Source organism: Macrotis lagotis, chromosome 1, assembly GCF_037893015.1.
Source record: "Macrotis lagotis isolate mMagLag1 chromosome 1, bilby.v1.9.chrom.fasta, whole genome shotgun sequence".
Classification (NCBI taxonomy): domain Eukaryota; kingdom Metazoa; phylum Chordata; class Mammalia; order Peramelemorphia; family Peramelidae; genus Macrotis; species Macrotis lagotis.
In genome coordinates, this window is record NC_133658.1 from 51,755,501 (window position 1) to 51,781,373 (window position 25,873).

Here is a 25,873-nt window from a genome sequence, read left to right on the forward strand (position 1 = left end):
CTTTGGCAGTCATCAGAAGCAACCACAGGCACCCAATAAAAATGAGTCAGCAGTGAAAGTGGTTTTCTACTAAGGGTGCCTCTATCTTTATTATTATTTCTTTATTTTTCCAGCTACATGTAATGGAAATTTTCAACAATCATTTTTTTTATATTTTTCTCTCCTTCCCCCTGACACAGAAAGCAATGTAATATAGACTATGCTAAACACAGATCCATATTAATCATGTTGGGAAAGAATCACATCCAAATGGAAGGAAAAAAGAGAAAAAACATAATTCATAAGACAACTTTTTTTTTAAAAAATTGAAGATAGTAAACTTTGGTCTGCATTTAAACTCCACAGTTCCTTCTGCCTCTACCTCTTTATTTTATGTTTTTTTTTTTTGGTAAGGTGGTGGGGTTAAGTGGCTTGCCCAAGGCCACACAGCTAGGTAATTATTAAGTGTCTGACACTGGATTTGAACCTGGGTACTCCTGAGTCCAGGGCCGGTGCTCTATCCATTATGCCCCCTCTACCTCTTTAAGTTACTGCTTCATCTAGGACTAATAGGGTGACAGATTGGGTCCAATCCTACAAAATGGAACAAATATTCTCTATTTTTTCAAGAAGATCCTTTAGGTTTTCCTGGCTTTACAACAGCAGATAAAGAGCTAACCCTTGTCCTCGGCTTTGCTCTAGATGTGGTCTTCTCTTTCTGAAAGGGTCCAGCCATATATAAAAGACACTCGAATGCTCTGATGGTTGACCCGACCCAGTCATTATCAGGAATCAAAATGACAAAAAGTGTTCCCAGCCCTCTGCTAGTGTCTGGCTCCCCTGTTTCAGCCTTCCCCTTGATCCAGGCTTCACAGAGAAAGGAAAGGAGTAGAAAAGCAAAGCCTTCTCCCCAGTGGATGGTCCAGTCGGATGGCCCACACTCATTCATTGCTGGTGCTCCCAGTTCCTGTTGTTGAAGAGACTCCTGCCATTCCTGACGTTACTCAGTTGGTCTTTTACCACTACTTCCTCCAAAGCCAAGGGCCCCTCATCCGTCTCCCCCCTCTCACTGACTTTCTTTTCTTTCTCTCTTTCTTTTTGTGACTCTTCAGCACCCTCCAGCAGACCCACCCATCCAATTCCTGCCTCGCCTCTGAGCATGCTGATCCCTGGCTTTGTGCAGAAAGGGTGTTTCTCCCCCCCCCCCCCCCTTCCAAAAGCCAAAGTTACAAACCCGCTGAAAGCCCGAGATCTAGAATGGAAGTGCTGACAGAATCTTAATTATAGCATGGCAAACGCAACAATATAATTAAAATCTCCAGGCAAGGATAATGACTCGAGTTTCACGGGCCCTGGGATATTTTAAAATAAAGTTCACACTGCTAACTAGCGGCTCAGACCTGCGGCAGATGGGGAGCCTGGAGGAGGCCCGGTGCCGTTCCTGGCCCACTCCGGCCCGGGGCCACCTTGAGCCCGGCCCACTCCGGCCCGGGCCACCTTGAGCCCGGCCCACTCCGGCCCGGGCCACCTTGACCCCGGCCCACTCCGGCCCCGGGGCCACCTTGACCCCGGCCCACTCCGCCCGGGGCCACCTTGAGCCCGGCCCAGCCCGGCCCACCCCGGCCCGGGCCACCTTGAGCCCGGCCCACTCCGGCCCCGGGCCACCTTGACCCCGGCCCACTCCGGCCCCAGGGCTCCGGAGCCCTCGGCGCCCTGGGCCGCTCGGGCGCCCGTCGAGGACACGGGAGCCGATCGCGCCTCCGCACTAGTCGTCAGCCCTTCGCGGCTCCATTTAATTGGCCCCGCGGTCCCGGCCCCGGGCGGCTGGGCCTGGACGCGGCTCTCCGCGCCGGGCTCCCGGGAGGGCTGCAGCCGGCCTGCGACAAGGTCCGGGCGCTCCCTGTCAACAGGACGCGCCGGCCGCCCCAGGAGCTATTAGCCGCCTCTGATCTAAGCCTCCAATTAAAGCGGTGATTAGGCCCGGGGAGGCATTCGGACCATGAATTATTCATCTCCCTTCCCAGTAATAGCACCGGGGGGATTAGAGGGAGAATTGGTGCAAACAGAGGCATTTTAAACAGGGCTTTAACCGTATACAGCCAAACAAGGCTTGCGCATCTTTTTTTTCCCCCTTTTCCAACCTCACCCCCTTGTCCCTTGATTTTCTATTTTTTTTTTTTTTTAGGATTTCAGATCATCGCATCCTGGAAAAGGCCCGGTGCCTGGCTAGAAAGCACCCTGCTGGGATGGAACACTGCAGGCCCCGTTCCCAGAGAGGGAACACAGAGACCCCGTGTTCGAATCCTAGCTGAGACGGTGGTCCCCTGGGTGATGTTAGGCAAGTCACCGTCCCTTGGTGGGGCTCGGCTTTTCTATTAAATGAAAATGGATAGAGGGTCTTTAAGAGCCTTGGCAGTTCTGAATGTATGGAAGGAGGTCCCCACATCTGCAGGGGTGACTGACCAGAGGCGAGTCAGTCAGCCCCAGGAAGCTGACCAGGGGACCTTTGTTTTGGTAGTGGTTTTCCAGCAGACAGGGAAGAGTCTAGTTCAAGGAGATTTGTTTGTCATTTACGGGGTGACATCTAATTCTGTTAGAACGGGGGTGACAGGATAATGCAGCAATTCTCTAAGTGAGATTCTGAATCCCTCAAGCCTCCAAGGAATCTCATGATGTAAGGGATCAAAAGTAAATAGAGAAAAGATAGGAGAGAGCGCTAGGGAGAAGAGCCAAGGGAACCCATTGGGAAAACCCCATTTATACCTTCCTTCTCCTCCTCCACAACAAGGACAATGCCAATGACAACAATGAGATAAGAGATCTCTTCAGATCGGTACTTCAGAAAACTATCACCTCTTTTTGTTGATGCTCATAATGAATGTAAAATAGTATCTTAGATGGGGCCTTATGTTTTCCCTTAAACCAAAGAACTAAGGTAAAAATGAAATTTGTCACAAGGCCAATTTTGTCATTTTGGTGATTTAAGGTAAAAGGACAAACAATTACAATTTAATTCACAATTCTAGGAGCCATTTCTTCCCCTCATTTTCCACTCACTGTCTTTGTGTCTCCAGTAAATGCTTAAAGCCAGTAATTTAGGATTTCAAGAATTTCTGCACTATAATTTCTTTCCAGATTAAACTTTCCATTTCCAGAAGTGTATAATCACTTGCCTTGCCTCAATTAGTGGAGAGTTACAACGATCATTTTGCAATAAAGGTGATCATGGGGACAGTGGATGATCACTTGGTCCGATGAGCTCAGCCTCCAGAGCTGTCTAACATTCATCCCCCAGTGGTGGCTTCTTCCTTTAAGTGTCTGAGTAATTCTGACTTGAATATGCCTGAGGTTGCAGCTCCCACATTTGCCGTGGGGAATCTGTTCTCTACTTTAATTACCCTTTGTGTAAAGAACTTTCTCTCTGGCTCCCTCAGAGCCTGCTCCTTTCAGATTCTCAGCCTCTTATCCTTTCTAATAATTATGGCCCAGGAGGCCCATCGCCACCCTCCTTGTCTTTTTTTCAAATTCTGGATATCCTGCAGGTGCAGAGGACTGTATAAACTATCTTCAATGTGATCTTTCCAACAGTATCTTCTAATATAATGGATTTGGGTAGCAGTTTCACTCCAATAAGCCCAGGATGGAGAGAGAAAGGAAAGAGTGCGTATGCTACTTAAGGGGATTCTCTGAGCCAAGTGAGACAAGACATTGATGGTCCTGCTCTTTCAAACTCCATCCAAGCTTATCTAAAGAATTCTGATCACTGGGAGTTGAATTCTTTCACAGAAGGGAAACAATACAATGAAATGGACAGAGAGCACTGGACTGGGAACTGAGAGACCCAAGGTTCTGCCCAAAGATGAAAGCTCTCCCACCAACTGAGTTAGGCAACTCACTTTTCTTGTCTACCTTTCCTTGCCCGTATAAAAATGAAGCTGACCAAAAATTAGGGGTTCTTAATTTGGAATCTATAAGATTGATTTCTAAATATGTTGCTAAGTTGATTGGTTCCCTTTATAGTTCCATGTATTTTATTTTACGTGTCAAAAATATTTGCCAGGCTGGCCCCAGGGACAGGACACAAAATAGGCTAAGAACCTCTACACTAAATGATCTTTAAGGCCTGTTTTCACTCTTTTTTTGATCTGTAAATCGTAACTTGCCACATGTGAACTAGACAAAGGCATGGAGTCACGGCAGTAGAATCGATACTCAAGCTTAGACCCAAGGAGAGCTAAAATTCACAAATAACCCAAATAAAACTTCCTTGCCTGCCAAAACTTACTGAAAAGTTTGTAATATAGTGAGACGAACTGACTCAAAGTTCCTTCCCCTTTGTTGAAAGCAACAGAATAATGTATAGTAAAATAGATTAAGCAAGAGAAAAAATAATCAGAGGCCTCTGCAATAAACGGTAACCTGGATCATCAGTCATATAATAGTAAAAAGCTAAATGTATTCTGAAGTAAGATGATACTAAAATCCAATTTTAACCAGTGACACAAAGTATTTCCTATGATTTAGTTTTGGTGGGTTAGTCTAAGTGAACCTGACTATAATTATGGCCAAGGCTCATATTTCCCTATTCAACTGATGTTATATGCAGAAACAAGTTCAGGGCTTAAACACCCTGTTACCACACCATTTCCTGTTGCAAAATGGTTAACTGCAACAACTTGGCTCTTCTTTACTTCTAGTTTTTAACCTGTCAACATTTAACTACTGACATTGTGTATCTATGGATTAGACTTTGAAAGGCAGTAAAAAAAAAATATCACATGGTCTCACCTTTGCCTAATTCTTTTGAGTTCATGTCAGCGAAGCTAACCAAGTTCATCAAGCATGACATCGTATTCAGCAAATCCATGCAAACTAAATAATGGGCACTTGTCCAAGAAGGGAGTGAGAGAAATCTGAACGATTCAGTTTGGCCTAATAAGGGCAGGGTTCCACGACAGACACTTAGATTTGTGACAATATAAGAAACAGGTGGAGGAAATTTCAGAACTTACCTGTGCAAGATTTTACCTTTTGGAAAGCAGTTGACTAGGAAAAGAAAAAATCTTTATATCAATTCTTGTATAAAGGTTTGGTCTCTATACTATATGGCCAAATGAAGTCAAATATTTCCAGCGGGTAAGTGATCAAGGGTTGTGAACAAGTAATTCTCAAAAGAAGAACTGCAAACTGTTAATAATCATATGAAAAAATCATAAAAATCACTAATAAGAGAAACATAAATCAAAACAACCCTGAAGTTTCACTTCATACCCAACAAATTGGCAAAGATCACAAAAGATGAGAATTTTCTGCCTTAGAGGAGTTGAGGAAAGACAGGAACAAGTACTGTAGGTGAAGCTGTGAATGAGTTTACAACCATTCTGGAAACTGAGAATTATACAAATAAAATGATTACAATTTCTAAATATCCTTTGACCCAGAAATTCCATCACCCAAAGGAGGTTATTGATAAAGTGAAAGTTCCATATGAACCAAAATCCTTATGGCAACACATTTTTTGTGGCAGCAAAGAATTGGAAGCAAAGTAGATGATCACAAGCTGGGGAATGATTAAATAAATTGTGGTATATGAATGAAATATTACTGTGCTGTTAAGATGACAATAAATGATGAATATGGAGAAGCATAAAAGAATTAAATTAACTGGTTTAAAGTGAAGTAAGCAGAGCCAGTAAAACAACATATAGTTGGCTACAACAATGTGAAAAGAAAAGAAGAAATATCTCAAAAGAATAAAAAGTTAATGTCACAAAATTATAAACTTTGCCACCAAAAAGAGATATGAGAAGACATTTGCCACCACACCCAATGAAGGGGAGTATATTATGAGGGGAGGGCAGTGTTGCCTGTGGTTATGGAACACAGCTGATACATCAGATTTATTTTTTTGATGAATCAATTGGCTTTCCTCAATTTTTCCTTTTTTCTTTTTCACTTAAAATCTCTGTTATAATTTTAGCTTTCTGGGAGGGGGGAAGGAGGTAACTTAGATGATTAAAAATAAAAGTAACAGCTAGTTATTTATATACTATTTTAAGATTTTCAAAGCCCTTTACATGTTTTTCACATGTGTTCACAATAACCTGTGAGAGAAGTGCTACTGTGCTCCTTCTCTCTTCTAACTCTCCCTGATCTCGTTGAAGAAATTTAGTAGAATTCCTTTTCCTACTATTTCAAACAACCTTATACAATATTAGAATTTATTGTTCATTTTTTTGTATATTTGAAAGAATTCACTTTAAAATCACTAAATCCTTGGATTTCATTCTTATAAAGTCATTTATGGATCATAAAATTTCTTTTTTCAGAGACAGAGATGTTTAAATCTTCTATTCCTTGGTCTGTTTATGTGAGTTCCTTCATTTTTGTAAATATCTACCTATTTATGTTATCCTTCATTTATATTGTTGGCTTTATTTGTATATAATTGAGCAAAATAGTTTCTAATAAATTATTTTGTATCTTCTTTGTTTTTTGTGAATTTGCTTTTTTAAATTTTGACACTGTAATCTGATTTTTTCTTTCTTTTCTAAAAAAATCAAATTAGTTAACACTTTATTAAGTGTTTGGTTAATTTCAGTTTTGTTAGTTTCTTTGATTTTCAAAATTTTTATTTTGGAGTTAAAATTTTTTTTAATTTATCAGTTTTCTCATTTTTAAAAAAAAAATTGTATTCCCAATTGATTATTCTTTTTCTCTTTTGTTAATGAAAGTGTTCAGAGATAAATATTTCTCCTAACGACTACCTTGCCTGCATCCCAAAAATGTTGATATGTTGTCTTTGTCATTATTTTATTTTATTTTTTCTTTCTTTCTTTCTTTTTCTTTTTCTTTTTTTGCAAGGCAGTGGGGTTAAGTGGCTTGCCCAAGGCCACACAGCTAGGTAATTATTAAGTGTCTGAGGCCGGATTTGAACTCAGGTACTCCTGACTCCAGGGCCAGTGTTCTATCCACTGCACCACCTAGTGGCCCCCTTGGTCATTGTTTTAAAAAAAATTATCCATTGTTTCTATGTTTTTATTCTTTGATTTGCCCATTTTTAAGGATTAAGTTATTTAGTCTCTAATTTTAATCATTTTTTCAGTAACACTTTATTGAATATATTTTTCCTTATGTCATGATCCCTAAAAGATATAAGGAACAATTCTGTTTTTTTTTTCTGTAAATGTCTGTGATGTGTTTACATTCTAATCAATGGTCAATTTTTGTAAAGGTGTCATGAACAATTGAGAAATGGGTAAATTCCTTCCCCCCCCATTTAATAATCAAAGAGGTCCATCTAACTTTTCTAAAGTGCTATTCAGGTACTTAACTTTTGTTGCTACTGTTAGATTTGTCTAGCTCTAAAGGGGGTACATTGATTTTCTCCATTGTTCTGCCAGTTTCTCCTATAGCTCAGATTTTTCTTTGACCTCTGGTTCCAAGAAAGCTGAGCAGTTTTCCTTCATGAACTCACTTTCCACTTTTCATCTGAAGCTCTGCTTAGTTTGAATTCCACAATGCATTATGCCCCTGAAGCTTTCTTGCTTTCCAAATGCCTTTTGTATATAATCAACATTTAGAACAGTGTCTGCCTCAAAGTAAGCATCTGATTAGTTTATTGAATTGAATGACTTCTTGAAATATGACATCCAGGTTCTTTGACTACCTAGGTCATGGCTTTTCAATCTAACGATTTACTGCATCTTATTAATAGATAGTTTTGTCATTTCATTTAGATGGGTTAGGCGAATAGAGAACTGGGCCTGGAGTCAGGAAAACCAGATTTCAAATCCAGCCTCAGACACTGGTTATGTGATGCTGGACAGGACCCTTAACATGCTTGCCTTAATCCAACAGTGAGAAGGGTGTTTTTGCACAACTCTCCCCTCACTATAATCCACATAAATGTACAAGTTATAACATCATTCGTATGATTCATGATCTTCTTTGATTATGAACGATAACAATCAATACAATAAAGAACAATATTATTAATAAACCAAGAATAAATTATTATTATTTGTTGTTGTTCAGTCATTTGATTGTGTATGACTCTTCAGGACTCCATATGGAGTTTTTTTAGGCAAAGATATGGGATTGGTTTTCTATTTCCTGCTCTAGAAGATTAAGGTAAACAGATTTTAAGTGATTTGCCCAGGGTCACACAACTAGTGAGTTTCTGAGGTTGGATTTGAATTCAGGTCTTCTTGACATTAGGTCCAGCAGTTATCCACTAAGCCATCTAGCTGGTTCCTTAAAAATTTATAATAATTATTAATACCTTAATAAATTATCTCTCCCTGGTTTATTTTCCAAGTCAGTTCTTTTTGATATGTGATACCTTACATTTTCTTCTAATTTCCCCATGGTCTTTTTAAATTTTGATTTACTCTCTTTGATTGTCTATTGATAGCTTTGATTTCTTCTTCCAAAAATTACTGTTCATGTCTTTTAACCATTTATTAACTGTAGAATGACTCTTCTTTTAAAAAAAAAATTTGACTCAGTTCTTTAAATACTTGAGAAATGAGTCTTTTATCAGGGAAACTTGCTCTAAAATTTTTACCCACTTTCCTGTTTTTCCTTCTAATTTTGACTACAGTAGTTTTTTTTGTGTGTGCAAAAAAATGTTTTAATTTCATGGCAGCTTCTTAATCTTATTTGCGACTTAATCCAGACTTTCTTAATCCCATGTCAGAAGTCCTTTGCTGCAGGTGGTAACTAACTTGTGATTGGTAGTTGGCATCTTCCTTAGAATATTCCATTACTTAACACAGTCTATTATTTGAGGGGGGAACAAAAGGAGCTTGTTCATTGAGACTGGAAAGAGGAACTTAAACTCTGGCTAACTTTTATCCAATTGCCAGAAAGCAGGGGACTTAGCTTCTGGTCAATCCCCCCCCCCCCCCCCCCGCCTTTTCTGTCAGAAAGGAAACAGTTTTTTTTTAAAAAAGTAATCCTATGATTATTTTACTATGTCTTATTCTAAATAAATTATCTGCTATTAAATGATAAAGTCTTGTCAATCTATTCACTAAATCTAAAGTTAACATAGACTTAAGAGGCTATTTCTGTTAGCATAGCTTAGTTTAGTGCTAACTCTTCCTAAAGAAAGGAGTTTAATCCTAAAATCAAACTAAAAATAAATCAAAGTAATCAAAACTTTTTGATTTCCTTTTCAATAATTGGTCAAACTCTTCAATCTGACAGATACATTTTCCTATGTTCCCCTACTTTACCTACATCACCTTCTGTATCTAAAATCATTTATCCATGTTTGTCCATCCCTAGTTCCTGCCAAACTGCTTTGTAATTTTCTGAGAAATTTAATGTTTTTACCCCCCCCCCAATTTTGGAATGTTGTGTTTATTAAACACTAGATTCCTATTTCAAGACCACAAGGGTAGGGGTTGACCTTGGCAAGAAGGCCCACCTATGAATCAGATAGACTTAAGGAGCAAAGGATGGAAAAGGATGAGTAGTTTGAAATGTCTAGAACAAGGGCAATGAGATATTTTCTTGATACCTCCTTACTTATCTTGTGTATCTATCTGTTCCCTAATGGCTAAGGTGTTCTGTCCTCTTAGCCCAAATAACATTCAAGAACTTATATAGTATAAGGAGCTTTTAAGATCTTTGTAAGTTTCCCTGAGCAGTAGTATAACAAAGAGGACACTGGAAATGGATTCAAGAGACCTTAGCTCTAGGCTGACCTCAAAAATAAATGAACTAAGTTTCCTCATCTGTAAAATGAAGAAAAAAATTCTTGTACCTACATACTCCACAAGGTTGTTCTAGGGAAATGGTTGATCAATCTGAAATTAATATTCAAACACAAACACTTAATTCTTATTAGATAAAAGATACTATATAAGAGCAAATTATCACTAATATCTCTAATAGATAGAAGAACAATAAGTTTTGAAACTGCTTATCATAGAGATTCAAAGAGTAATGGAACAACATGGTTTACCCCATAACAGCACTGCAGTATAGAACATCTATGCCTATAAGCTTATGAGAAAGTTGTTAACAATATATTCAAACAACTTAAATTTTAGACATTTACCATCTATATACTTCAGGCCTGAGGATTTTTATGATGGTACTAAACTTATGTGAGGTTTCAGCTTTAACAGATTTATCTCAAAGTGAAAACCATTTACAAACCAATGACATAACTTCAAACCCTTTCATACAGGCTTGAACTTTATTTATGCCTCTGAAGCACATTCAAATTGGTACTGTTTATTGAGTTTGACTAAGAACAATGTTAATAGAAACTCTTATAAATCTGAAAAATCAGGAAAGATCCCATCTGACTGAGTGAAATTCAAAATAGTGTTATTTTAAAAGAAAGACAATTTTATAAATGAGTTATATATTTAAAAGAAAGACAATTTTATAAATGAGTTATATATAATATAAATGGATGGATTAAGTTAAATGCTGAGATCTGATACACCACTTTAATGAATAGGTGATATTTGTGATTTACACAGTGCTTATAGTCAATTGGCACTGATAAAATGGTTTTAAGATAATAATATATTTGGAAATGAAGGTAATGTAAAAATAAAATGTATTAATAAATTTATTTTTAAAAAATAAATATAATAAAACAAATATAATTTTTATATGTACTTATTTTATTATATGTACTTTTATTATATATACACATAATATATATTATGTATGTACTTAAAATATTTAATATAAATATAAAATATATAAAGCTTGCAGATGGGATAAATACTTCTCTTAATTTAGTTTTAAAAAATATTCTTTGGATACATAGTGAAAAATTAGTCAGCAAATATTGGCATGAATAAAAATGTAAAATTTTAGCCCAGTCCACATCCAAAATTATCATGAATTCATACTGGCAAAGTTCAAATTCACTAATATGAAATCAACCATCCTCTAGACTATATTTGTTCAGTGTTTCTATTCCCATCATTCCAGTCAAAGGACAAACGAAGTAGAGTTCTGACACTCTAAATAAACAATTTGTCTTACTGGTAACAGCAAGTTTTTCCCACTCACTGGTCTATCTTTATGAATGAGCACCTCTGTAAGTGAGCTGGCATGGTTGTGAGGAATTAGGACCTGCTGGTAAAGGAAAACTCATTTTTTTGATAAAAACAACCACCTACTCTAGAAATAGAGCAAATGAAACATGAACAGCCTCATAAAAAGTAGCTAAAATATCAAGAGCAATAGCAAGAAACTAATTAAACTGAACCTTTTGCATCTGATCATTAGTATTCCTATGTATAAACACCAATGAATGTATAAAGCTCCCTGGCTCCATAAGTTCCAATATAAATTCAATGGTTATATAAATTGCCATGGTTGTACAACTACCAATAGATAAATGAACCTCAGGAGGATTTACTATCTGGATCCTACATTCTGGAACTTGACTACATATTGCTACCTAATTAGCATCATCTCATTATAATATAATAATAATAATAATAATAATAACAAACAATTACATAGCAATTTAAGATTTGAAAAATGTTTTCCTTATTATCTCATTAGTACATAACTGGAGAAGAAGACACTGAGGTTCTGAGATGGAAAATGGTCTGTTCATTCAGAACCCAGGTCAGAAGTCTGCCAGTTTAGTCCTTTTTCTACTATCTTAAGTGGCTTCCCAAAGAATTCTTAACAATTTTTAAGGGTTCAATCTAAATGCTACCAGAAAATTTTCCCCCTTTCCCCTAGGCAATGACTTTTCCCCTCAAACCTCTCACAAAGTACCTTGTTTTGTAATTCTCTAAAACAATCATATACACAGGTGCAGAGTTGCAATCATTTCTGTTGGGGTTCATCCTTCTATGAGACTATATAAGCTCTCTGATGGCTGGGAATGTGTCTAATAGGCTAAATTTTGTAACACACTAACACAGAGTTCTACAGACTTTTGATAAATATGTATTGTATTATATCTTCCTCAATGTTGTTTCATGGTACGTCTTCCAAGATAATCACAATTATAGGTACACAGTAGGTGCTGGATAAATAAATGTTGAATTAAGCTGAATTATTATGTCAAAGTAATATCTGTATACTTTTTTTAACTTTTCTATTTTTCTTTGTTTTTATGAGTGTGGTTTCTTTTGCAACAGTGAAAATGTTTCATATGACTTTACATGTAAAATCAATATCATATTGTTTGCCTTCTCAAAAAGTGGGAGAGGGGAGAAAGGGAAGGAACTTGGAACACAAAATATTGAAAAAAGAATGCTGAAAAAAAATTTGCATGTAATTGGGAAATATTTAGTGAAAGTTACTGAAATAATATTTAATGAAATATATGTGTATTTATACACACATGTGTGTATGGGTGTATTTATGAATAAAAAGTAGTGGTTTTTTAATTACTATCATAGGTGTCACTATCTGAAACTGAGGGGAACAACTAACTATGTGGAGCCATGAGAGATAGAGTGCTGTGCCTGAAGTAAGGTAGATACATCTTTTGAGTTCAAATCTGGTTTCAGATACTTAATAGTTGTATGACCCTGGGCAAGTCACTTAACATTGTTTGCTCAGGGGGTGGCTAGGTGGTGCAGTGGATAGAGCACCGGCCCTGGAGTCAGGAGGACCTGGGTTCAAATCTGACCTCAGACACTTAATAGTTACCTAGCCGTGTGGCCTTGGGCAAGCCACTTAATCCTTTTGCCTTGAAAAACCTAAAAACAAAAAAAAAACATCGTTTGCTTATCTGTAAAGCACACTGGAGAAGGAAACAGCAAATCACTTAAGCATTTTTGCCAGGAAAAACCCAAATGGGATCTCAAAAAGTCAAACATGACTGAAATGACTTAGTAACAACAATCTGAAACTGAACCCAAATAATATGAAGGCAATAATACAGCAGTGATATATGCTGGCAAAAGTCAGATTTTATGGTGAGAGCCCAAATTGCTGCCTCCACCCCGTTAAGTGAGCTTCCTCATTTGGTGGTGATGAAAAATTTTTTTAACCTGGAACTATTATTTGAAAAGACCTTTAGAGAAATGAGATACAAAGAATATATTTATTGAACTGAACTGCTGAAATGACTCTGAGTGTGTGTGTGTGTGTGTGTGTGTGTGTGTATGTGTGTGTGTGTACACACACATACATTTGCACTATTCAACTGGAATCAAAGGAGGTACAAGAAGTCCAAGGCTATCTTGACATTCCCTTTATTGAGCTCAATGCCTCTGTGCTTTCCCACATTTCATCAAGATTCATTCCCTTGTCACCATCCTCCACAAGAAGACCTATCAACTACAAATTGTATAAAATATCTGCCTAAATATGTACAAACTGGCAACCATATTTCCATTTCTAAATGATGAGAGCAGCCAGATAATGGCTGTAATGTAAAATTTTTTAATATATGGTTCCCTTTTTCAGATGACCTCTTTCTTCTCAAGAAATTACAGTACAATCCCACATCCTGATGACCTGGGTTTCTGAGAGTCAGTTCTCTGAGCTCTTACTAATTACAGAACCAATGGTCCTCTTTTCATGTTAGCAAAGTCCAAGCAGACCTGGAACAGTTGCAGACTATGTGTTAGAAGAGATGAGTTCAATTTTCTTAAGAAAACAAATGTGCTACATTTCTTTACAATTAAGTGTAAGGACCAACTCTTGAAGAAATGGTTCAAACTAATCTTGATCTGTTGTTCCCAGAGTCTGTGGAACTGAGAAAGTAACAGACCTCAGTAAAGAAATGTCTGTCTATCTATCTATCTATCTTTGCAAAGTTTTGATGCTGTTACTTTTACATATCATTCACCCTTAAATTATGACATCAGTGAACGGTCCCTTGGAACAGAGGAAAAACCTTTAAGCAGAAGCAACTGACTTAAAAGAGCATGTAATATTTCCCATAAGTATCTTTTTATTTGTTTTTTTTAAAGTTTTTTTTACAAGGCAGTGGGGTTAAGTGACTTGCTCAAGGTCACACTAGGCAATTGTTTTGTGTCTGAGACCAAATTTGAACTCAGGTCCTCCTGACTCCAGGTGCTCTATCCACTGTGACAAGTATCTTTTAAAAAAAGTACTGGTAGGAAAATTTCAAAAGGTAAAAGTTCTTTTCAATTGTTTTGCCCAATCTTTAACTTAGACAACAGAAAATAGAAGAGTAAGTCTGCCATCTTGCCATGGATACTTCACTTACAGCCCAAGTCTAATAGTCAGAACATCTTACTAGTCTTGTTTTCATGAATGTCAACCAACTTGAGCAGGGGAAAGTTCACATCACATTAAGGTGATCAAAAATCAAATGGAAAGAGACTTCTTTAATCACTGCTTTAAAGTGATCATACCTGGGAAACGAGTACCTTTCAGGGGGTTAGACAGTGCCATTCCAATCTCTGTCATTCCATATCTCTCTAGCAAAACATGTCCGGTGATATTCTTCCATTTCTGTAGGATGGGCACTGGTAGGGCAGCAGATCCAGACACCATTAACCTAAGCAATGAGAACCAAAGAGGAAAGGAAAAGTACTTAAATTCTAATAAATCTTGCTACTCTTCATCAAAAGAATGTGTTCAAGCTTTTAAAAAGTCAACAATTCTTTCCAAGTGCAACAAAAACACTTGAGGGTTTCATTAATTTGAACCTTGCTATTTTAAAATTGATGGTCACGTTTGCATATTGGCCTGGAGCTTACCTTGGAATGCTTTTTTTGTTTTGTTTTGTTTTTTAAAAAAAAGGTTTATTCTGCAGATTTTAAGAGTGGAAACAAGAAGGAAAGGGGTCTGTTTAGCCAGCTCATAAGAGCAAATTATTTTCAGGAGCACCCATTTGCATGTACTAATTACAAACGATTCCTCAAGCGTGCTAATTACAATTGATGCTTTAAATATACTAACTACAAATCATTCCTGATTCTCAATCTTAATTCTTTAAAGCAGGTCCAACAGAACTTCACTTAAAGAATGCTTATTTAGTGATTTTTCCAAGCAATTGAAGGAACTTGCAAGTAGTAAATACTGCATTTCCTTAAATAAAATCTATAATTCTGATTGGCTTTTGCCAACTAGTATAAATTAGCAAGCATTTAGAGTGTATTCCAGTATCACCTTTATTGTTTCCCTTTCCATTGATTTCTATCTCTGGTTTTCAGATTTCAGAAGAACCTGCTACCTATTTCCCATTTATATCTCTGGCCCAGGACATCTAAAATCTCAATCGATAGCAATGCATTGCCAGTGTATCACACAACAAACCAAATTCTAGTAAGTGATAGGGAGAAGGGAATGTCAGAAACAAGGATTCTGTTTTCACTGAAAAATCCCTACAAAATAAAAGATATGGGAAAATGGGAACAAAGTCAAATGATTTCTTCTGACCAGTTCCAAATTTAACCAATAAAATAAGGATCAAATTAATCTATCTACTATCCTGGACTTCCCAAGGTCTTCAATTCAATTTTATGAAAGAGAAGACCACAGTTGTGAAGACAAATTTGCTTAAAATTTAGGTAAGTATGTCTAAAGCACCCTTTGCTTTCAGGGGCTTAGATTTTCAAAAATCTTATTACTATGTCTAAAAAGATCCCATTCTCATTATCTTCTGACCCTTCCAAGGAAAAATTTGCTCCCTATCAGACACATAAAATTAAACAATTTCAATAGAGAAGGGAGTATAAGGTAATCCATAAGTAGTAAACACAACATAAGGATCATGTAAATGACCTTGATATTTAAGTGATATCATAAGGAGAGAGACTGAGCAAATAATTCTAACTTCACATTCATAATAATAAATTGAATAGTGTTTTAAGTTTTACAAATCATTTTCTAAACATTATCTCATTGGAGTCTTACAATAACTAGGTGAGGTAAGTACTACAGTTCTTGCTCTCATTTTAAAAGATGAGAACCAACTGAGGCTCAAAGATGTTGCCCAATGAGCTGTCCGTGGTCAGACAGATAATCAGGATTAGAGGTAAGAGTCAGACCCAGACCTTTCCTAACTCCTTACTCAAGATACCCATTCAGCTGGTGCCTTAGTGTATAAAAGATTGAACCTAGAGTCAGGAAGTTCTGAGTTCAAATTTGACCACAGATACGAAGTAGCTGTGTGATCCTGGGCAAGTCACTTAAAATGTTTGCCTCAATTTCCTCAATTATGGCACCTATCTCCCAGGGTTGTTCTGAGGATCAAATGAGATATAATTTGTAAAAAATGCTAGGCACCTAGTAGGTATCTATTCCCTTCCCCTTTCCACACTACACCACATTGCCTTTCATCATTTATACAGTTCTTTAAGGTTACCATGGGAGACAGGATATTAGGACAGAAGGAAGACAAAACCTTTGAACAGTAGAAAAGGAAAAAGGAAAACACAGAAGCCAAGGTTGATGCATACAGAAACAGACTGAAATTAGGTCAGGCAAATAAATTAAGAATATGAATAAAATGGATAAAAGATTTAGTTCTAAAGATGAACCAAGACAATTAAAAAAAAAAGATGGGTAAACCAAATAATCACCCTTCTTCATTAATTCAATCAACCTCCTCATAATTTCCACAAAATTATATCAAAACTTATTTTTTAATGAAGTCATCTTTGTAACTGGCAATAAAATACCACAAAACTCACTGGCAGAATTCCAAAACAAAGGCAAGGAATATGAGCCAAGAGGGTGGGGGACAATGACCTTGCCTTCTTTGTTTAACTTTTGTCCTTGCTTATATTCATTTGCCTATTAAACTGGAGAGAATCTAGAGGGCAAAAAGGACTTCATAGACCTAGCCTCGACACCTCCTTTGAGTTCTCTTTAGCAAGATCCTTTGATACAAATTTTTTGAGCATTAAATAGGATTTATGAAAAATTGCTAACCCTAATTTAGATAATTCATCTGGGAAATTGGACTTTAAAATAGCACCAGACACAGACAGTCAAGAGAAAAGATTTAATCTTAGCTTGAGGATACACTGGCTGTTATTTGACTAGTCATCCTTAGCTAGCTGTGGTGATTAGTAGTCTTCTAAATGGACTAAAGATCTGTCAACCTGGCTTTGCCAGAAAAAGGTTTTCTAGTTACTATACCTGAGCAGATGGGAGATGAGATGGTCAGTATCTGAGGTCAGAAGATGGTCAGTACTCTAAAGGGGTAAAGCTCAGAGGATGGCAGCAAAAAAAAGCTTGGCTAAAAGTTTGGCCACTGAAGTAAAACAGAAGAAATGACACACACATAGAGAATAGATGTGATCATAAAGTTGCAGAAAACAACATAATGATATAATCATGGGAGAGCAGAAGCCCTACAATAATGAAATGATGAGTTGTTTAGGCTATGCATGAATTTCTTAATGAATGTGACCTGGTCACAGGTGTTCCCTATATATTCCCTCTCCATATGCATTACCTAGTCACTATGTTCTCTAAGTATGTCTCCTCCAACTAGCAGACACTAATCCCCTAATTATAGGTGACCCTCAGAGTTCTATCCTGGTCCCTCCTCTTTGAAACTGCTTCATTTGATGATTTCATCAGCTACCATGGATTTAAATTATCATCTCTACCTGATAATTCTCAAATCCTCCTACCTTTCCCTAACCCCTTTACTGATCTCCAATTTCACATTTCCAACTTCCTTTCAGACATCTTGAACCCAATAACATGTAGCTTATATTAAACCAACACATCAAAAATAGAACTTACCATCTTTTCCCCTAAACCCTCCCATTCTTCTCCCTTCTCTATTATTGTACCATCCCTCCAATCCTCAGACTCACAATTGAGGGTCATCTTGGACTCCTCACTATCTCCCACTCTCCTAATCTCCCCCCGCCCATGTCCAAGCTATTGCCAAGGCCTATCAAATTCACCTTTGGGGGTAGCTCTCAAATGGTCCACCTTCTCTCCTCTGATACTGCCCGCTTACTGCAGGCTCTCATCATCTCAAGTCTGGACTACAGAAATACCTGCTGATAAGTCAGCCTGCCCCAGGCTGACTCTCTCCTCTCTCCAATCCATCCTATATTCAACCACAAAAGTGATCTTCTCAAACCACAGTTCGGATCATGTCATAAACTCTAATCCCCTCCAGGATCAAATACGAAATCCTCTATTTGGCATTCAAAGCCCTTCATAGCCTAATTTCCTCCTACCTTTCCAGTCTTCTTATACCTCACTCTGCTATAGTGATACTGATCTCACTGCTTTTCTATGAACCAGACCCTCCATGTCTCAATCTAGGACATTTTCTCATGTCTACAATGCCCTCCTTCTTCATCTCTGCCTGCTGACCTCCCTGGCTTCCTAAAACCTCATCTTCTACAGGAAGCCTTTCCCCTCTGTTAATTATTTGTGTGTGTGTATGCACACACACACACACACACACACACACACACACACAGTCATGCTTGTCTCCTCCATTAAAATGTGAGCTCTTTGAAGGCAGGGACTGTCTTTTGCCTTTTTTTATATCCTCCAGAGCTCAGTAATCCAATAGATACTTAATGAGTATTTACTGACTGACTTACTGTAGTAACCCATGAGAAAAGATATTTCATTTTTGCATATGGGACTCTTTGTAAATTCATTTTCTGTCGGGTTTGATTAAATGTCTTTTGTTTTAAATTAATGTCTCTTGGCCAGCTGGTAAAAGTAAACACTCTGGTTGTGGGCTGGTGAAATATAGTTTTTGAACAGCATTACCTTGAACCAGTAGGTAGTTTTCTGAGGTACTTAGATATGACTGTGAGTGCTACCTATGTCATATTGAAAGTAGGTGAGGACTTCCGGCCAAGATGGCGGAGAGAAGACAGGCACAGTTCTAAAGTCTCCTGATCTCTTCCCCATCTATCACATGAAACAAATCTCTTAAAAGAAAGCCGAACCAGGAAACCCAGAAAGAAAAGCCAGGAGAGGAGGATCTACCTCAGGATTTGTCTCCCGCAGCAGCCTTGGCTGAGTGGCAGGCCCAGGTGGGTGAGCAGAAGAACCAGCCCAGCTGAGGAATGACCTCAGGCCAGGGTACAGCCCACCATTGATTGAAGGCAAAAGAATTCAATAGTTCCAATTCCTGCCTTCAGGCAAAGGGAGAAGGCCTCCAACCAAGGTCACAGACACCCCAGAGAGGGCAACTAGCTCCTCCCATTGGCCAGGCAGAGAAACTGCACTCAGTAAAGCCTTCAGCAATCTAAGCCCAGGTGAACCAGCCCCACCCAACTCAAGGTCTTAGCGTAATGAAGAAGGGTGAATCCATAGAAAAATTCCTGGAAGGGAAAGACCCCAGCTCAGAGAGACCTGGAACCTCTGAGGAGAATACAATCTGGTCTCCAGCACAGAAAGACTTCCTTGAAGAAATAAGGAAGGAGCTTAAAAATTTGGGAGAGACAATTAATACTTTAGAAAGTACAATTGGACAAACACAAAAGGAGAATAAATCTCTCAGATCATCAATTGGACAATTACAAAATGAGAATAATTCTCTCAGATCCTCAAATGAGCAAATGCAAAAAGAAATTAATTCTCTCAAAACCTCAATTGGTCAAATGGAAAGCTCTTTCAAAAGTAGAATTGACCAATTGGAAAAGGAGTTGCAAAAGGTTAATGAAGAAAACTCCTCACCCCAAAAAATAATGGAGTCTACAGAAACTGACTCCATGAGACAGCAAGAGTCAGTTAAACAAAATCAAAAAACAGAAAGAATAGAAGCAAATGTAAAATACCTCATAAACAAAACCACTGACCTCGAGAATAGATCGAGGAGGGGCAACCTGAAAATTATAGGACTTCTTGAAAACAATGAAGAGAAAAAAAGCCTGGACTTAATATTACAGGATCTAGTGATGGAAAACTGCCCTGATATCATGGAATCGGAGGGCAAAGTCGTTATTGAAAGAGTACATCGATCCCCACCAGAAAAAGATCCTAAAATGAAAACACCAAGGAATGTTGTGGCCAAACTGCAGAACTATCAGATAAAAGAGAAAATCCTGCAAGCAGCCAGAAAGAAACAATTTAAATATCAAGGAGCCACAGTAAGGATCACACAGGACCTGGCTGCATCAACTTTAAGGGATTGAAGGGCCTGGAATGATATTTCGAAGAGCACAGGAGCTTGGAATGCAGCCAAGAATCTACTTTCCTGCAAAGCTGAGCCTTCTCTTCCAGGGAAAAAGATGGACATTTAACGAAATGGAAGAATTCCAAAAATTTCTGATGAAAAGACCAGAGCTAAACAGAAAATTTGGACATCAAACAGGAGGTTCAAGAGACACATGAAAAGGTAAAAAAAAAAAGGGAGGGGGTTGGTAAAAGGAAAAAAAAATGCAATCCAGTAAGTTGAAACTGACTATATCCCAGCATGGGGGGGGGGGGGGAGACTCTCATAAATCCTGAGAAATGTAACTCTAACAGAGAGAATATACCTAGCCAGAAATGATGGACATCCATGACCTATCCATGAGACTGCTATCTAATGGGATGTAACTGGCTTTAACCCCAATTGGGAGGAAGACTTTAATAACCCTCAGGAATTTTGACTCTATTCAATAGAATATACTGAACTAGAAGGGACAGACACTCGGAATTTTCTATGACCTAGACAGAATGATCTAAAAAAATACACTACCTCCCTAAAAAGGGGGACAGGAAAGAGACGAGAGGAGGGAGGTGAATGAATGAGACAAATCTCATTACACCGAGAGGTACAAAAAACCTATGGTAATAGAGGGGAAGAAGGGAGCAGAGGAGAAACACCTGAATCTTCTTCTCATCAGACTTGGCTAAAAGTCAACCTAAACATACTCAGTTAACTTATAAAACATCTAACCTTTCAAGTATTAAAAGGGGAAAAGGGGAGGGGGGACGGAGAAAGGGAAGGGGAGTGGGGGAAATAAGGGGAAATAACAAAAGGAAGGGAAGGGAAAAGGGAAAAAGGGAAAGGGGAAAGAAAGAGGAGGGTGTGATATAGGAGGGCAAACACACTGAAGAGGGTGGTATTCAAAAACAAAATACTAGGGAATATGGATAAAAGGGGGGGAAAGGGGGAAAATACAAACAGAGGGAAGATAGTATGGAGGGCAATAAAGAATTAGTAATCATAACCTTGAATGTGAATGGGATGAACTCTCCCTTAAAACATAAGCAAATAGCAGAGTGGATTAAAAACCAGAATCCTACAATATGCTGCCTACAAGAAACTCATTTGAAGCAGAGAGATACATATAGAGTAAAGGTAAAAGGTTGGAGTAAAATATATTTTGCCTCAGCTGAAGTAAAAAAAGCAGGGGTAGCAATCCTTATCTCGGATAAAGCAGCAGCAAAAATAGATAGTGTTAAAAGAGATAAGGAAGGAAACTTTATCCTCCTAAAAGGTACCATAGACAATAAAGTCATTTCAATATTGAATATATGTGCACCCAGTGGGACAGCACCCAAATTCTTAGAGGAGAAGCTGAAAGAATTACAGGAAGACATAGACAGCAAAACTCTACTAGTGGGAGACCTCAACCTCCCGCTATCAGATCTAGATAAATCAAATCATAAAACAATCAAGAAAGAAATTAGGGAGGTAAATAGATTGTTAGAAAAATTAGATATGGTAGACTTATGGAGGAAACTGAATGGGGATAGAAAGAAATATACCTTTTTCTTGGCAGTACATGGAACTTATACAAAAATTGACCATGTACTGGGACATAAAAACCTAATATCAACTGCAGAAAGGCAGAAATAGAGAATACATCTTTCTCAGATCACAATGCAATAAAAGTCATAAGCAATACTGGGCCAAGGAGATATAGACCCAGAACAAATTGGAAACTGAATAACCTCATTTTAAAAAATGAGTGGACCAAAAGACAAATTATAGAAAGAATTAACCATTTTACCCAAGATAATGATAATGATGAAACAACATACCAAAACCTATGGGATTCATTCAAAGCAACTCTCAGGGGATATATTATAGCTCTAAATGCTTATATGAATAAATTGGAGAAAGAGGAAATCAATGAGCTAAACATGCAACTAAAAAAATTAGGGAAAGAACAAATCAAAAATCCCTAATCAAATACCAAATTAGAAATTCTAAAAATTAAAGGAGAAATTAATAAAATCGAAAGCAAAAAAACTATTGAATTAATAAATGAAACCAAAAGTTGGTATTATGAAAAAACCAATAAAATTGATAAACCTCTGGTCAATTTGATTAAAAAAAAGAAAGAAGAAAACCAAATTGCTAGTATTATAAATGAAAAAGGTGAACTCACCACCAATGAGTTAATTCGAAATTTTTTGCCCAACTCTATGCCAATAAATTTGATAATCTAAGTGAAATGGATGAATATTTACAAAAATCTAAGTTGCCCAGGTTAAATTAAGAAGAGATTAAATACCTAAACAACCCTATCTCAGAAAAAGAAATTCAACAAGCCATTACTGAACTCCCTAAAAAAAAAATCTCCAGGGCCAGATGGATTCACAAGTGAATTCTACCAAACATTTAAGGAACAATTGGTTCCAACCCTATATAAACTCTTTGGAAAAATAGGGAAAGATGGAACTCTACCTAACTCTTTCTATGAGACCAACATGGTACTGTTACCTAAACCAGGAAGAGTAAAAACAGAGAAAGAAAATTATAGACCTATTTCCCTGATGAATATAGATGCAAAAATCCTAAATAAAATCTTAGCAAAATGACTACAAGTCATCACTAGGATAATACATTATGATCAAGTAGGATTTATTCCAGGAATGCAGGGATGGTTCAATATTAAGAAAACTGTTAGTATACTCAATTATATCAACAGAAAACCTATCAGAAATCATATGATTATATCAATAGATGCTGAAAAAGCTTTTGATAAAATACAGCATCCATTCCTATTAAAAACACTAGAGAGTGTAGGAATAAATGGACTGTTCCTTAAAATAATTAGCAGTATCTATCTGAAACCATCAACAAGCATTATATTCAATGAGGAGAGGCTAGAGGCATTCCCAATAAGATCAGGGGTCAAACAAGGGTGCCCATTATCACCACTACTATTCAATATTGTATTAGAAATGTTAGCATCAGCAATTAGAGAAGAAAAAGAAACTGAAGGAATTAGAATTGGGAAGGAAGAGACAAAACTCTCACTCTTCACAGATGACATGATGGTCTACCAAGAGAATCCCAAGAAATCATCTAAAAAACTACTGGAAACAATTAGCAATTTTAGCAGTTGCAGGTTATAAAATAAACCCTCATACATCCTCAACTTTTCTATATATGTCTAGCAAGAAATAGCAGGAAGAGCTAGAAAGAGAAATCCCATTCAAAGTAACCTCAGACAGTGTAAAATATTTGGGAGTCTATTTGCCAAGACAGACTCAGAATCTTTTTGAAAACAATTATGAAACACTTCTCACACAAATTAAATCAGATTTAAATAACTGGGCAAATATCAACTGCTCATGGATAGGGAGAGCTAATATAATAAAAATGACAATTCTACCAAAACTAAACTACCTGTCTAGTGCCCTACCAATCAAAATTCGAAAAAATTACTTTAATGAGTTAGAAAAAAATTGTAAGTAAATTCATATGGAGAAATAAAAAGTCAAGAATTGCCAGGAGCTTAATGAAAAAAAGTGCAAAAGAAGGTGGCTTAGCCCTACCTGATCTAAAATTATATTATAAAGCATCAGTCATCAAAACTGTTTGATATTGGCTAAGAAATAGAGTGGTGGACCAGTGGAATAGACTAGGTGTAAAAGCAGATGATTACAGTAATCCGCTGTTTGAGAAACCCAAAGAGTCCGGCCATTGGGATAAAAACTCCCTCTTTGATAAAAACTGCTGGGATAATTGGAAGTTAGTATGGAAGAAACTTAGATTAGAACAACACCTCACACACTTTACCAAGATAAGATCCAAATGGTTACAGGATTTAGACATAAAAAACAATACTATAAGCAAATTAGAAGATCAAGGACTAGTTTACCTGTCAGATCTATGGAAAGCGGAGCAGGTTATGACTAAGGAAGAGATGGTGAACATCATCAAAAACAAACTAGATGATTTCGATTACATTAAATTAAAAAGCTTTTGCAAAGATAAAACCACTGTAACCAAGAGCAAAAGAAATGTAGTAAATTGGGAAACAATCTTTACAGCTAATGATTCTGACAAAGGACTCATTTCTAAAATATATAGAGAACTGAGTCATATTTTTAAAATAAAAAGCCATTCCCCAATTGACAAATGGTCAAAGGATATGCAAAGGCAATTTACAGATGAGGAGATCAAAGTAATCCATAGCCATATGAAAAAATGCTCTAAATCATTAATTATTAGACAAATGTAAATTAAAGCTTCTCTGAGGTACCACCTCACACCTCTCAGATTGGCCAGTATGACCAGGAAGGATAATGATCATTGTTGGAAGGGTTGTGGGACATCTGGGACACTGTTGGTGGAGCTGTGAACTCGTCCAACTCTTCTGGAGAGCTATTTGGAACTATGCCTAAAGGGCAACAAAAATGTGCATACCCTTTGACCCAGCAATACCACTACTGGGTCTATACCCTGAAGAGATGAGGGAAAAGGGTAAAAACATTACTTATACAAAAATATTTATAGCAGCCCTGTTTGTGGTGGCAAAGAATTGGAAATCCAGTAAATGTCCTTCAATTGGGGAATGGCTTAGCAAACTGTGGTATATGTATGTCATGGAACACTATTGTTCTATTAGAAACCAGGAGGGATGGGATTTCAGGGAAACCTGGAGGGATTTGCATGAACTGATGCTGAGTGAGATGAGCAGAACCAGAAAAACACTGTACACCCTAACAGCAACATGGGAGTGATGTTCAACCTTGAAGGACTTGCTCATTCTATCAGTGCAACAACTGGGAATAATTTTGGGCTGTCTGCAAAGGAGAATACCATCTGTATCCAGATAAGGAGCTGTGGAGTTTGAACAAAGTACAAGGACTATTCCCTTATATTTGGAAAAAAAACCCCAGAAATCTTATTGTCTGATCTTGTTACCTCTGAGAATTCTGTTCTCTTTAAGGATATGATATCTCTCTCATCACACCCAAATTGGATCAAGGTAAAACATGGAAACAAAGTAAAGACTGAAGGAGTGCTATCTGTGGGGTGGGGGTGGGGGAGGGAAGGAAGATGGGGGGAAAATTGTAAAACTCAAATAATATCTTTAATAAAAAAAAGAAAAAAGCAGGTGGGAAGCAAAGACTTCTAACATGGAATAGAACTAATATTCTTTTTCTTTTTAATTTTATAATTTTCCCCCCAATCTCATTTCCCTCCCCCCACCCCCCACAGAAGGCAGTCCAACAGTCTTTACATTGTAAAACTAATCTTAGAAAGAAACTACAGACTCAAAGAATCAGAGTGTTCAGAGATGGAAGAATCAAAGAAATTATTTAAGAAATCATTTTAAAGGAGACTGGAAAAACTGGGCAACTTCTCAGAGATCTTCCAGTTACTTATTGGCAGAACTTGAAGTCAAACACAAGCTTTCTAATCCAGGAGATGATTCCATTCATATCTTGCTAAAGCCTTAGGACTTTCTGGATCCTTCAGTTACCTGATTTTCTCTTTGCAGATTGCACGTATAAAATCCTGGACGTGAGGCTGGGTAAAATGTTTATCATAATACTCCACCAATTTGGAATAAATTGTAGGCACTGCCATGAAAACATTGATCTGTGGCTTTTCGGAGCTTATAAACTTTTCCCAAACCTAGAAAAGAAGGAAGAAAATTATCTGAATAAAAAAGAAAATTAAAATGATCATATTAGAACTGAGGAATTACACAGACATCATTGATCTCCATCTCTTAAGCCTTTCCTTAAGCATGAAAATCCTAAGGATATTTCTTCCAAAACATGGTAGCTC

At 37.4% G+C, this 25,873-nt stretch overlaps 1 protein-coding gene across 2 annotated transcripts in view; it reads right to left on the reverse strand.

Moving 5' to 3' along the window:
* ACSF3 (acyl-CoA synthetase family member 3) overlaps positions 1–25,873 on the reverse strand; it is a 233,613-nt gene that overhangs the window by 143,373 nt on the left and 64,367 nt on the right. For both annotated transcript variants that reach the window (XM_074201051.1, XM_074201045.1), the window contains exons 4-5: positions 25,563–25,717; positions 14,316–14,461 (exon numbers count right to left, since the gene is read on the reverse strand). In XM_074201051.1, the coding sequence (XP_074057152.1) occupies positions 14,316–14,461; positions 25,563–25,717 (301 nt within the window). The remainder of the gene's footprint in view (positions 1–14,315; positions 14,462–25,562; positions 25,718–25,873) is intronic.